At 43.7% G+C, this 14,419-nt stretch overlaps 2 protein-coding genes across 3 annotated transcripts in view; one reads left to right on the forward strand and one right to left on the reverse strand.

The window, feature by feature from the left end:
* LOC6591340 (inositol 1,4,5-trisphosphate receptor) overlaps positions 1-5,475 on the reverse strand; it is a 27,089-nt gene extending 21,614 nt beyond the window's left edge. The window contains exons 1-2 of the mRNA XM_026986241.1: positions 5,219-5,475; positions 4,441-4,607 (exon numbers count right to left, since the gene is read on the reverse strand). The gene's annotated coding sequence lies outside the window, so the exon portion shown is untranslated. The remainder of the gene's footprint in view (positions 1-4,440; positions 4,608-5,218) is intronic.
* LOC6591341 (glutamate [NMDA] receptor subunit 1) overlaps positions 1-13,696 on the forward strand; it is a 14,805-nt gene extending 1,109 nt beyond the window's left edge. For both annotated transcript variants that reach the window (XM_002017132.2, XM_026986227.1), the window contains exons 2-15: positions 5,706-6,005; positions 6,094-6,216; positions 7,654-7,878; positions 7,950-8,152; positions 9,367-9,532; positions 9,607-9,712; positions 9,785-9,945; positions 10,011-10,227; positions 10,292-10,487; positions 10,557-10,769; positions 10,976-11,404; positions 11,829-12,001; positions 12,059-12,315; positions 12,371-13,696. In XM_002017132.2, the coding sequence (XP_002017168.1) occupies positions 5,793-6,005; positions 6,094-6,216; positions 7,654-7,878; positions 7,950-8,152; positions 9,367-9,532; positions 9,607-9,712; positions 9,785-9,945; positions 10,011-10,227; positions 10,292-10,487; positions 10,557-10,769; positions 10,976-11,404; positions 11,829-12,001; positions 12,059-12,315; positions 12,371-12,703 (3,015 nt within the window). In that variant the 5' untranslated portion in view covers positions 5,706-5,792 and the 3' untranslated portion in view covers positions 12,704-13,696. The remainder of the gene's footprint in view (positions 1-5,705; positions 6,006-6,093; positions 6,217-7,653; positions 7,879-7,949; positions 8,153-9,366; positions 9,533-9,606; positions 9,713-9,784; positions 9,946-10,010; positions 10,228-10,291; positions 10,488-10,556; positions 10,770-10,975; positions 11,405-11,828; positions 12,002-12,058; positions 12,316-12,370) is intronic.
* Positions 13,697-14,419: the final 723 nt, after the last annotated feature.

The following is a 14,419-nucleotide window of genomic DNA, read 5'->3' on the forward strand; positions in this document are numbered from 1 at the left end:
TAGGAAAACAGAGTTTACAAATAAATACCATGTTATTTAGGATTACAAAGGAAAAGGTTTTGCTTAATGGAGAGCTCCACTGAATCCAACTACAATCTATGTACATGTCGTGTGCATGATCGACTCTAGACTCGAGGGATCAAGGCACACTCCAACGTCAAAAGATAATTACTCCCTAAACCCTAACTCTCCTATCCTCCCTGAAGCCGAGAGCATACAATCCTCTCAAATATGTATATTCTCTATTTGTTTGGTTCCAAATCCAAATAGTTGCTCAAGCCCATCAAATCGAATCGAATAGCTGCCCATAAAGCACTTATCCCCAACAATGAAGAGAATAGCAAAATAAAAAATGGAGACCGTCAATGTGCAAGGCTTGGAATCCTGCACAGAATGGGCCCCCTGGCTCAAAGGTCCTGTCATGGGTCGGGCATTGGGGGATGCAGTGAAGCGGAATCGGGCTCGGGCTCTGGCTCATATTGTACGTACATATGTTTTGGCAATTCGTGTGTGAAAAATGCTTGGGGAAAATTGCCTACGAAAATGCGAGTGTGGCTGTAGAGTACACAAGAAAATATCAAATGGAATTGCGAACACTTTAGCGAAAGTCCCGGGCTGCTGGACGGACATCCTTGGCTTGGTTATTGGCTTAGATGGCTTTCCCTTCTAAGTCACGAAACGGGGCCCACAAAGAGCACAATGAATTGGGGGCAAGAAAAAGGGATAAAAGGTTAAAGCAACAGGGCGTGGATGCAAGGAACGACTCCCAGACAAAGTTCAAAAAGTTCTGGCTGGGCTGGGGGCTTTCTTGATTGAAGCTTTTGTCTGCTGCCAGACGACAACGGAGACGATGACTCTTTGGGGAGTTGTTCAACTTGGGGCATGCCACTGAAAGAGGAGCACATAAAACAATTCCCATTTATATATTTTTCACAAATTAAATTATCTTGTAACTGGCCAGGTCGATCCACTCGGAACTCAAGGATATCCTTTCTCTGTTAAACAGTTAAACAGCATCCGATCTGCCTGCAGAGAAATTCATTTGAAATCCAATTTGCAATTCGATGGACAATGGAAAAAGTCAAACAATTTGCCCTCGCTGCTGCTGGGCCTTCATTAAAAAGTATCTGTCTCTATCTCTCATTTCAATGGCAAAATAGAGAACGACAAATGGAAAATCGAAAACCGCAAATATTTCAATAAAGCTTTTCATCAAATGCAGGCCGCCGATGTCGGGCATGAGATTCGCCTCCATTGTTGTCCAACTGTCAGTTCAAATTACACTGAAGCCACCGCCACATCCATATCCACACATTGCCACTCGCTCTGGGTGGTGGCGTGGCAGTGGCAGTCGGCTCTGTGGGCTCTCCTCCTGCCACATGCAATCAAGCTCGGAAACTGCAGTACATCTCCACAACACGCCCCCCCACCCCCTCCCATAGCCCTGAAAGCGGCAATGAAAATTAAATGAAATGTTAGCCACGGCACGTAATTCGTACGATATGTTAAATAGTACAACAAAACCCGTCAGCGGCTAATACATCTTATATCAGACCGCACTGGGTATACCCTAATGAAAGAGACCTACAAAATATTCATATTCACTATTATGTTAGGCTAAGCCACACTGGAAGAGAGAGCGCTCGCGCAGCACCAGATTTTACGAGAGCGTCAATTGAATAATTTCAATAGAAAAATGTACTTCGGGTCCGATTTCTTGAATGTTTATTAGTAGAATCAAAAGATTCTTTGTTTAGTTCTTTCTAGTGAACGCATATGATACCTTTTTAACACCTTGCTAGGTAACATTCCCATGGGATACTAAAGTACCATAATCCTGTTTGTTCTTTTATTAACATGCAGTTGGGTTTTTATATGTTCTATAAACTATAGTTTATCTGAACTTATTTCATGACATACTGATATATGGAACAGTAAAATAAACAGTCATACGGATGGGTAAATAAATACAGAACAAACAAAGTGAAATTGACTCAGCTGTTGACTAAGATCCACAGATATAGTTTCTAGACATACATAGGAAAAAATACTCTTTTCTTCATTGAGTGTCCTATGAACTTATACAAAACATTTTCGCTATAAAAGAGTGCAATTTTTCCAAACATTTTGTAAAGCATGAACTCTAGTTGTATCATCTAATATTTAATACTCATTCGATTGGCATTTTTCGAAGGTAACATTTTACATGAAGGAGTTCTTTCAGTGGTGGAGAAGAGTAGATGAAAATTGAGTGTGCTCTGTTGAGAGTCTGTTGAACTTGAGAGCCCCCGGGGTCCATGCGAGCCGTGAGATTCTCTAGAACAGAAGCTGCTGAAAGTCTAATCAACTATTTATAGGCATTAATAAGAAATGAGTGCGGTTGAAAGCGAGATGGGCGAATGAGATGAGTGCGAATAGTAAAGGGAAAACTACTTAGTTTTGGGTAGATTTAAAACAATTCCCGAATCATTTAACCAAGGGGTTTCCACTCCAACGAAATGATACTTAATAATTAACCGCCATAAAGCAATTAAAGCTGGTACTTTACTAATTATTGTCCCGCCACACCCTCACTTTGTAATGCAGCTCTTTTTCTCAGGTCTGGCCCTTGTCTGGGCCTTTGAAAAGATTTCTATTGAAGCGTTCAAGAGACGTTCACCTGGAGCAAAAGTACTCAAACGAACGCAAACACAAGCACAAACACACACAAATAAGCAAAAGCAACGGAAAACATTTTTTCCAACATTCATGTCTGCTCCATTGATAACCATGCGACCTCCAAACACTCACACAGACACACACACACACACACACACGAGTGTTAATTGCAATGAAGTGTGCTCTGAGTACTTTCAAAAAGGGCAGAGTGGCAGGGGAGAGCAGAGAGCGTACGAATGTGTCCATGATGTGGGCATATTTTATTTTTAGCATGAAAATGTCGTTTACACAATTCAATGTGTTCCAGAAATCTCCAGGGAGTGCGGCTTTGGGCTTCGCCTGTTTTTGCAAAGAGTCAACGGAGTTGGGAGTGTTCCTGAAATCTTTTCCAATGTTTTATTTTAAAAAAGTTTTCATTCAAGCAAAAGTTGTTTGCAAAAGAGCCACAGATTCCTCTCAGTAGACTCTAAGAACCCCCGCAATTGAGGTGGTTGTGTTTTCTGGTTCCTTTTGAGTGGTTAGACGTTTGCGGAAGACCAATAATTGCTTTCATGGGAGATGCCTCAAGAGATTTCTGAAAACCACTGATTTGGGGCTGCTTTTGAATGGCTTGGCGGTTTTCGGAACATCAGCGAACATGTCTATTCATGTTAATGTACGGCGCTACCCTCAACCGTGAACTATTCAGCAGCAAATTATGCACATGATCAAGGTGCATTTAAATAAGGTGTGATGTTGCCAGAGAGAGAGAGCGCTTACTATGTAGTTAAAGAGGGAAAATTCTTCACCTTATATAAATAAACCTTGAATACGAGGAATGCAGCATAAATAAATATGGGGGCCCTTATACAGAGAGTGCAGGCATGTGTGATGTGCAACTACTCAACGCTCTCTCCATATCCAATCATTGATTTCCACTGAGACTTTAATTGACTCTCATTAGGTACGTGTGTTTGTTATTGGGTGCTCGTATTAGCTGTCGATGCATTAAGAAATAATTGTGAGCATTCGCGAATGATTGCAGGAAAATTGTGCAAAAATTCTGAGAGCAAAAACAATTTTTATGCCAAGCAATTAAATTGATTTCATCGCGTGCAGCAGAAGGAGAAGCAGCATCCAAATGGCCCGCTCCCTCACTCCAACAGCAGACACTCGGCAGAACTCTCAGTTGACTGCAGGCAAGAAAGCACTGCTATTCTCTCACCGCTACCGCCTCCCTCACCTCTCTTTGCCCGACTGTCAACAATGTGGCGCTTAATTAAGCACGCGTCTGTCTCCTCTCTCTCTCTCTCTCTCGTTTCATTCAAGATGAGTACTGGCAGTGGGAGAGAGGGAGTGTGCAAGGTGTTCTCTGCATTGTAATTGATTCAGTGGGAGGGAGTGGGAGGCAGATGGAAAGGGTTTGGGTTGAAAGGCGGGCGAGTGGGACAGCAATGTATTCCTTTTGGTAGTTGTTCTGGTCTGTTCAGAGCAATTTATAAAGAGAGGGCCAGAGCGAGTCACTTGTAGAAAGGTTTTTGTGCAGGCTTTGATTTCTTTTCAATTATTCAACCGTACCACCGACAGCCTGAAATGGGCGTGACTGTCACTGTCGGGGAGATAATAGTTATCTATATAATTAGCTTGATATGAAAGCGCGCTTATTGTCTGGATGGAATGGATGATGACCTACTTTAATCAGCGGCTAGCCCTTCCGGAAAACCTGCCAAACCAGTGCGCCACAGGGCAACAGGTTCAAACTGGTTTTAAACGAATTCTTTATATTCAAAGGGCTGTACTTACAGTTCACACTGTATTCCGAAAAACTGCTTCTGGTTTGCTCAGCCACTGATTCATCCAGCCATAGACGAAATGGCGAAATACAGCTCGTAAATCGAATTTGATTTGAATATTTATTTGATTCAAGCACTTGAAAGAACTTTAATATATTTTCACCTTGAGTGCGCGCACTTAACCGCAAAAAAGAAGAAGAATAATAAATAAAGCAAATGGCGTTAAAGCGGAGGATACCGGAGCGATTGATACCCTTTTTGGGCATTTGTTTATACGGGAGGTCTATGAGCTGGTTATAAAATTTTGATCTCTATTGCGGAAACCATTAATAAAACTACAGATAGCTTAATTTTTGTTGTATTATCTTTGGAAAAACCATGTTTTTTGTATCTGTATAGCAGGGTCTAATCACAATACCCTAATTTGCAAGGGTATAAAAAACCGCATATTATAACAATAACAATGCTGCTTGTTGAGCATGAGAAGAGCGGGTGAAAGAGCGGCTACAAAGTGTGTAAAGAGTGAGAGAGAGAGAGGTAAGGTTGTCAATAAGAAAGACACAAAACGTAGAAAAAAATACACGCGACAAACAATTCCGGTTAAAAGAAGGAAAGGAGAGACAAAAAAAAAAGCGAAAAAGAGCTGACAACAACGTCAACAATTGGGTTTCCCGCCCCCGCGCACCACTTCTCCAGCCAACAAGCGGCAGCGAAGCAAGGCAAAGCAAACAAAACGCGCAACGCGATAGGCAATTTTTCATTCGTTTCCGAATTGCAATTTTTCTCACTTTTCCACTGCACATTTCCAATTTGTGGGGCACGGCTCACGCCCACCGACTGCGGGCCAACGAATTGGCCATTATTTCAACCATAAATTAGCTTCTTAACCCGTATGAAAATGTAATTTTCCAGCGCACGAACTGAACCGATTTGGTTGTTGCGCCCCGTTTTGCCAGCGTGTGCGTGATAAGGCGGAAAACAACGACGTCACAGTGGCAGCGCGACCGAAACACGTCCGACCGAAACCAGAGAAAAAAACGAAACAAATTCAAATCTAATCGTCCAAAAGCAACAAGTGTTGGCAGAAAGCTTTGACCATATGATCGTGCCAGCGCACAGCACAGCGCTGCCAGTACGCCCAAGTTGATATTTTTTGGGCGATCTGGCTGCCGAGACTCAGCTTTATTATCGATCCGGCTACGCAATGATCGCAGTCACTGTTCCCACATTTAATTCGTTTAAATTCAAAAATTTAAAATAATCTTGCCATTACAGAAAATGCCCAACGTTTGGATGGGAAACAATTGAATCACATCACAAAAGCCACATTTCCCTCCCCAAAAAACTTTAGTGCCCAACAATATGGCTGGCACTGATTCCCCTGCCGCCGCTCGCTTTGTTTATCGCTGCCTTTTGTTCGCGCCTGCTATTGTTGTGGGACTCCTGCTGCCGCTGACGCTGCCACCGATTGCCGCCGCCCAAAGGCACACAGCATCCGATAATCCCTCGACATACAATATTGGCGGTGTATTGAGCAATTCCGAGAGCGAGACCTACTTCCACACCATCATTTCGGTAAGCATTTAGGCCTGTTAGCCGGGCTAACTGGATTCCCAAGCGGATTGCCTCTTGTAATGCTTCTCTCCCTCTCCCTCTTATACAGCATCTCAACTTCGATCAGCAGTATGTTCCGCGCAAAGTCACCTACTACGACAAGACCATCCGCATGGACAAGAACCCCATCAAGACGGTGTTCAATGTGTGCGACAAGCTCATCGAGAATCGGGTAAGCCATGCGATGCAGAATGCAATTATGTCTCTACTTCCGCTAGTGCCCCCAACCCACTCCACAAGGACGTCCCACCAGTGGGTGACTTTGGTTAGCTTCATTTTAATAATTCAACAGGAAATGATTCGGAAATGGCCTGATGACAAACGGTAATTTGCTTCAGAATATCTTTGGGATCCATCCTTTGGCTGTCTTTTGACTCGCTCGCCACTGGGATGTGAATAATAGGTAATCCTTGAGCGTTCAATTTACAGCAGTATTGCTAATATAGTGCTTTTCGATCATTATATTTGGCGCGGAAATGTCGATACGCTTCTTTTCGACAGTCTGGCTACACTCACTGAGCTTTTACGATCGGCCATGATCTTTTTTCGCTGATCCGGCAGCTCTAACAGCAAAACCAGTGTGACCACTATTCAATTTTTAAAATTTAAGTTTAAATTTAAAAGTCTAAAGTTGTACAATATTGGTTTAACATCTCTTTTGCTGCCTTACGCCGACTATAAACTTTTGCACCACACTGTCTTTGAACAATTTGCCACCACTTGAAGTACTGGCATGCATCCACCAGCATCCAAACACTTTTCAGCGTCAAACTGGTTTGCGGGCAATTAATCAGCGCCGCCATTCACAAACAAAAACCAAAAAAATTCCTCATGACTAAGATCTTTACAGCGTGCCCCAGTGCATTGCACCCACTGCTATAAAACCACTTAAAGCTGAAGCACTTTGCAGTAAAACTTCCGCACATGGCACGTTTTTGGTGCGTCCAACTACTGGGATCATGCTCCGTATCCATCAATCACATATCGTCGTACATTTATCAGGGAGTATCACTGTGGGAATGGGTCAGGTCTGGGTACAGGAGCATAACCGTCAACACCCACTGGGCCAGGTCTAAATCAATTCGCTGCCTGTTTTTGGGAGCCGGCATTTGTCATCATTAATGCCACAGAGAATTTATCATCGTTTGGGCATAAGATGTGCGTCCATTTTGAACCGACGAAGGAAACAAATCAACTGTCATTGACTCCAGTGGGGGTGTCGTAGCGTTACAGTGTCGTTCAAAACTATCTGACTTTGGGAAGATGGAAAAAAGACTCTGATTAATTTATAAAACTTAGATTCAGCCTTCTAACCTAATTTATAAGGTTTAGGAATCTGATGTATCAAAGGGGAGCTATTTTTACTCCTTCTTATAGTTGTGTTCCGCACTGTACATGCTTTTCCTGGCCATATTTTTGCGAAGCCAATTGAACGTTCTCTCAGCGCCATTTACACTTCCGCCTGTTTGCCTCTATCTCTGCCTCGGCCCCGCGTGGGGCCCGTCCTGTCTTTGGTCTCCTCACTCCTTCATCACACTTTTCTCTTGCCATTTCCCTTGACATTGCTCATTTCCACTGATTTGATTTCCCACCTCGTGTTCTCCCCCAGGTGTATGCCGTAGTCGTTTCGCATGAGCAAACCTCTGGTGATTTGTCGCCGGCGGCTGTAAGTTACACGAGCGGATTCTATTCAATTCCCGTCATTGGCATATCCTCAAGGGATGCGGCCTTCTCCGACAAGAACATCCACGTCTCCTTTCTTAGAACAGTGCCGCCGTACTATCACCAGGCAGACGTCTGGCTGGAGATGTTGAGTCACTTTGCATACACCAAGGTAATGTTGCGCTTCCTCCGGTATTCCTATTCCTCCAAAAATTTGACTTATTGACTCAATGGCGGCGACAGGTAATCATAATACACAGCTCCGACACGGATGGACGGGCCATATTGGGGCGTTTCCAGACCACATCACAGACCTACTATGACGATGTCGATGTGCGTGCCACTGTGGAATTGATTGTAGAGTTCGAGCCGAAGCTGGAGAGTTTTACGGAACATTTAATAGATATGAAGACGGCCCAGTCGAGGGTTTATTTGATGTATGCCAGGTAAGCATTTGTATTGGGAGCACAAGACCATAATCATGGTTGGATACAAAGGAAAGATTTATGAAATGTCAATGCAATCGACACCCCAAAGCATTTGAGACCCAGAGTTGCCTTTTATTCCCACTTCAAAGTGTTTTAACTATTTAACTATATAAAAGTTCAATCCAAAAGAAGTTTTAAAAATGTGTGGAATTATCTACTTCCTAATATACGTCCTTGGCTGGGCAATCACAGCCACTTCTGGAAAAGGAAATAGCATTTCTTGCAGCAACTGTTCGGAAGTAAACAGAAATTGTAAAATTAATGTCAGTGGACACAGTTGCAGGAACCTGCCCCATGACTATAACAGCAGCAGTGATATAGATTGGACCGCCTATGACCCTCTGTTACATGGGCAAGCTAGCAAAAATATTAAAAACTGCGTTCCAGCCGGCATGAATTTAAGTGGTATGAATGGGATACTTATATTTCTTGATATCCTAAAGATCCCTCAGAGCTTGTTTCAGGGAATCACTATTTCTGTTGTACTTGGTCAAAGAAGCTTGGCTGTCAGCAGATCCAATTCACGGACCATCGCCTCTTTGTGCAGTGCGATTGGTGTCTGGCCGCTGAAAAGGTCCCTGTGAAGGAAGACTATCGTCGTTGTCCCTGCAACAATTGCGCTAGAGATCTGAGCGATACCTGGCTTTTTGCCTTTATCTGTTATATCTATGTCTATATATATATATAAAACGCTATCTGATGTTCGCTTAAAGATCATCCAGGCCCTACTCTCTAACCATAAAGACTTGGAGCTGCGCAATATTCTGAATAAATGAGCAAAATAAATGTACTAGCATTTGTACTAGGTGCACAAAAATTGTATATTCTCTAGTCAGGGTCATCATCTATAGGCCCTAAAAACTCTCAAAACGATCGTATAAAAATCCTATAAAATACTCGTTAGTTTTTAAATTTTCCGGCTTCCGGAACGGGCTTTTGGGCTTTATAGCTCACTCAGTATATGACTTCCTTTTCATTTAAATATTTAAAATCATACCCAGAACCACAGGGAAATTGTCCTAGCAAATCTGGAATGCCCGACCCCCATGCCATTTGTAAAGCTTCCCCCACACGACTCCACGGTGTGCTGCGGGCACATGCCATTTGGCATTCAGAAAATTATCATAAGCGCTCTGGTTATTTATGCACTGGTTTATTCTCTTTCTGTATAGCACTGAGGACGCCCAAGTCATCTTCCGGGATGCCGGCGAGTACAACATGACCGGGGAGGGGCATGTGTGGATTGTGACGGAGCAGGCGCTGTTCGCCAACAATACGCCGGACGGAGTGCTGGGCCTCCAGCTGGAGCATGCCCACAGCGACAAGGGACACATTAGGGTAAGTGCGAGTGCGGTTCCGCCACGCCACGGATTCGAGCCTTCATTATGTATGATGTGATTTCCATCTGACAGGACAGCGTTTATGTCCTGGCCTCGGCCATCAAGGAGATGATATCCAACGAGACCATTGCAGAGGCGCCCAAGGATTGCGGCGATTCGGCCGTCAACTGGGAATCGGGTGAGTAATTGGATTGTGATCTTTACTAATTGCGGGTTTCCTAATGTTATGACCTTCCCTGAACTCTTGCAGGCAAGCGTCTGTTCCAGTACCTGAAGAGCCGCAATATTACGGGGGAGACAGGACAAGTGGCCTTCGATGACAATGGGGATCGCATCTATGCGGGCTACGATGTGATCAACATACGGGAGCACCAGAAAAAGCATGTGGTGGGAAAATTCAGCTATGATAGTGTAGGTCTTATAGAGATGCTCCACTCTAAAGCATTCCAAATTTTAATGGATCTTGTTCTCTGTAGATGCGTGCCAAAATGCGGATGAATATCAATGATAGCGAGATCATTTGGCCGGGCAAACAGAACCGCAAGCCAGAAGGCATTATGATACCCACTCATCTGAAAGTGCTGACCATCGAGGAGAAGCCTTTTGTGTATGTGAGGCGCATGGGCGATGACGAGTTTCGCTGCGAGCCGGATGAACGACCCTGTCCGCTGTTCAATGCTACTGATTCCACAGGTAAGACGCAGGCTGGGATCACTCCTTGATCACTGATCGTTTCCTAACCTTGGATTGTTTATAGCCAACGAGTACTGCTGTCGAGGGTACTGCATCGATCTCCTCATCGAACTATCCAAACGGATCAACTTCACTTACGATCTAGCCCTCTCGCCCGATGGACAATTCGGACACTACCTCCTCCGGAATAACTCGGGTGCCATGACACTGCGCAAGGAGTGGACGGGTCTCATGGGGGAGCTGGTCAATGAACGTGCCGAGTAAGTTGAATGGATAGTAACATTGAAATCCACACTAATCTGGAACTCTCCGCTTTTCACTTCGTTTAGCATGATCGTTGCACCATTAACCATCAATCCCGAGCGTGCCGAGTACATTGAATTCTCGAAACCATTCAAATACCAAGGCATTACAATACTCGAAAAGAAACCGTCACGATCGAGTACTCTCGTGTCTTTCTTGCAGCCATTTAGTAACACGCTATGGATCTTGGTAATGGTGTCGGTTCATGTTGTGGCGCTCGTCCTCTATCTGCTGGATAGGTGAGTATCCCCACATGACAATCCTCTCCCAAAGTCCCAACCACTTTCAGCGAGATCGTATAGCCATAGTAGCCATCCATAAACGATCGTTGCATTGGACGGTTGAATCGCAGCGATCCTGGCGGCTATCATAATCACCCATTCCCTGGACCATTTGGACTTTCGCTGCTTGAGGATTCGATTAACTCTATGATTTCTACACTCAGATTCTCACCGTTTGGACGCTTCAAGCTCTCGCATTCGGACAGCAACGAGGAGAAGGCCCTAAATCTCAGCTCCGCGGTCTGGTTCGCCTGGGGCGTCCTCCTCAATAGTGGCATCGGTGAGGGTACACCGCGCAGCTTCTCTGCCCGAGTTTTAGGCATGGTCTGGGCCGGCTTCGCCATGATCATTGTGGCCTCGTACACTGCCAACCTGGCTGCTTTCCTCGTGCTGGAGCGGCCCAAGACGAAGCTGAGCGGCATCAACGATGCCCGCTTGAGGAACACCATGGAGAACCTGACTTGTGCCACCGTCAAGGGCTCGTCGGTGGATATGTATTTCCGGCGGCAGGTCGAGCTATCGAACATGTATCGCACGATGGAGGCGAACAACTATGCCACCGCCGAGCAGGCCATCCAGGACGTGAAGAAGGGGTAACGTGGGCGCCACAGGCCTCGTCCATTTTGTAGCTGAAATCTATAGATAATCGCATGTTTGCAGAACCAGAATCTACATCTACTACTCGTACTCGTACTCGTAATATTCAAACAACAAGTACTCTTCTCACTCTTCAAAAATTAGTACTTAATACACCTATTACCACTGTCTCTTTCTCTCTCTTTCTCTGTCGCTGTCTCTCTCTGTTTCTCTCTAGTATATATTCTCTAGTATTCGTTAATGGTATCGTGTTCGTATTAGTCTTGCCCCCGTACTTAATCGTCCCCCGTAAACCCTTAAACCTTAAAATACAATACCTTAACTCTTTTATGTTTTTGATCGTACTTGTTGTACTAACCCGCTCTCAATGAATCTCTCATGATATATGACTAACATACGATCTACAATTTATAATCACAGCAAGCTAATGGCCTTTATCTGGGACTCATCGCGACTGGAGTACGAGGCCTCCAAGGATTGCGAACTGGTGACCGCTGGAGAGCTCTTCGGACGCAGTGGCTATGGCGTAGGCCTGCAAAAGGGTTCGCCCTGGACAGATTCAGTGACCTTGGCTATCCTAGAGTTCCATGAAAGTAAGTACTGGAAGTATTCTCGTAACCTAAAGATTCACATTTTTGCTCCCCATTTAGGTGGCTTCATGGAGAAGTTGGACAAACAATGGATCTTCCATGGACATGTGCAACAGAATTGTGAACTCTTCGAGAAGACCCCGAATACGCTGGGCCTCAAGAACATGGCTGGGGTGTTCATTCTGGTGGGTGTGGGTATTGCCGGAGGCGTGGGGCTTATCATCATTGAGGTGATCTATAAAAAACACCAAGTGAAAAAGCAGAAACGTCTGGATATAGCCCGACATGCGGCTGATAAATGGCGTGGGACTATCGAGGTATGCCACCTTGGGGATAATTTTGAAGCCCATTTAACCTCGTAATCCTTCACAGAAGCGAAAGACCATACGCGCCTCACTGGCCATGCAGCGACAGTACAACGTGGGACTCAACTCCACCCATCCACCGGGCACAATCAGCCTGGCGGTGGACAAGAGGCGATACCCCCGCTTGGGGCAGCGGCTGGGACCAGAGCGTGCCTGGCCTGGAGACGCGGCCGATGTGCTGCGAACACGACGCCCCTACGAGCTGGGAAAGCCAGGACAGTCGCCAAAAGTGATGGGTGCCACGCCGGCGATGCTCGGGCGGACACGGCCCCAGCAGAATATCTTGCCGCCGCGCTACTCGCCCGGATACACCAGCGATGTGTCGCACTTGGTCGTTTAAGTTAACATTTTTTGCCAAAGCATTTAGAAGATACTAGGCATACGTTTACTCGTATATCATTGCTCAAATGGGCTTCATTAAGAGTCAGGAAATTGTTTGTTATCGATGTATGGTATGTGGCCGGGACCGGGACCTGGCAAAGTTTTACAAAAATAATTTTTACCATGCACTTGAACGGTCCTGTGCCTGCAGTAGTCTGTTATATCAGAGTCTATGTATATGTATTTACAGAAATAATTATTGGATAGTTTAATAGGTCAGCATTTATTTGATTGCAGTTAAGTTTGTGTAGTTTTCGATGGATTTGTTAACAGAGAGAGAGATATAGCAGGGAAGAGGGAGGAAATGCAATTCCCTTCGGATCGGATCGGATCGGATCGCTTTCAATGTGCTTAATGTTACATCTTACTGTATCCCCGCTTTAGCTTACTTTTCAAACGCTTTTCCATAAGAAACTCTGATCTAATCTTGCTCTAATAATACTTTTTACTAAGGAATTGGTTCAAATCTAATTACATCACAGAACCCACCCACTGTTACAAAGTGTATACTAAACTATACTTAAACCCTATACTAAACTCGAAATATGGCCGCACTTTTGCCTAAAACGAAATCTCCGATTGCCCGTACAACTTACATATATTTACATTCCGCTGATCCTGGACAATAGTTCGGTTCGGATATACCTAAAACTTACCGAAAAAACTTCTCATTAATCACAAAATCTTAAAGAGAAAATCCTTAAACAAGCGACCGAAGAGTAGCCACTAATTAAAAAACGAAAACTAAACTCAATGAAGCTTAAATGAAATTTAAACAGAAAAAATTATATGTATACATATTATATATATATATATTATTATATATTATATAGCGTAAGATTCAGTGTGAAGTTAACAGCATAATTGTGGAGCATTCCAAAAGGGAAATTCGACAAACCAAATACAATTTAGTAGCGAAATATGAATTTTAAATGTTTTGAATGTGTAAACAGTTTATGCCACCAAAAAAATAAATCATTAAAATCAATGTTTAAGCAGTGTGATTTAACGTGTTGTTATACCAATCCTAAACAGATTTCCATTTCCTATCAAAGAGATTTTCATATTTTAAAATGGACTCCTATCACACATCGAAAGGGTTCCTATTCCCATCTACATCTTCAAATCTCATATGGAATGCATTCGCATTCCAACACCTTCGCAGATAAATATTTATAGATTTGCAAATATCTTTTGTCGATATCTATTATTAGGTCTCTTGTAAATGCAAAACTCGAGCGACTGATTGACAAGCTGATTGAATACGCATATTTTCCTGATGATGATTGATGTGCTGATTAATTTGTTTGCCTTTCAGCTGCGAGCCAATTGTTATTCTTACATTTATTTGTTCTAGTTCCAGAAGAAAACAGCTTAAGCTATATATAAAGAGTGATCAGAATTGAATACAGGATTGTATTCAGGACTAAAGGATGTATTTACAGGATTTTGCTTTTGTTCAGACATATTATCTATCATTTTGCAGAATTCAAAGAGAACACATATCCAATATCCAAAATGTCGGGACATTTAATTATTATTCCTAAAGAACTATTTTCTATTGAGAGCTTGCTACAAGATTGTAGATGAATTTTTGGATAAATAGAAACCAAACTAATGAAGGGTTCCTCAAGGGTTACGTGCAAGTCCTCTTTAGGCCCAGGAACCTAACCGC

Source organism: Drosophila persimilis, unplaced genomic scaffold (assembly GCF_003286085.1).
Source record: "Drosophila persimilis strain 14011-0111.01,24,50 unplaced genomic scaffold, DperRS2 tig00000000-arrow-pilon, whole genome shotgun sequence".
In the NCBI taxonomy this organism is placed as follows: Eukaryota; Metazoa; Arthropoda; class Insecta; order Diptera; family Drosophilidae; genus Drosophila; species Drosophila persimilis.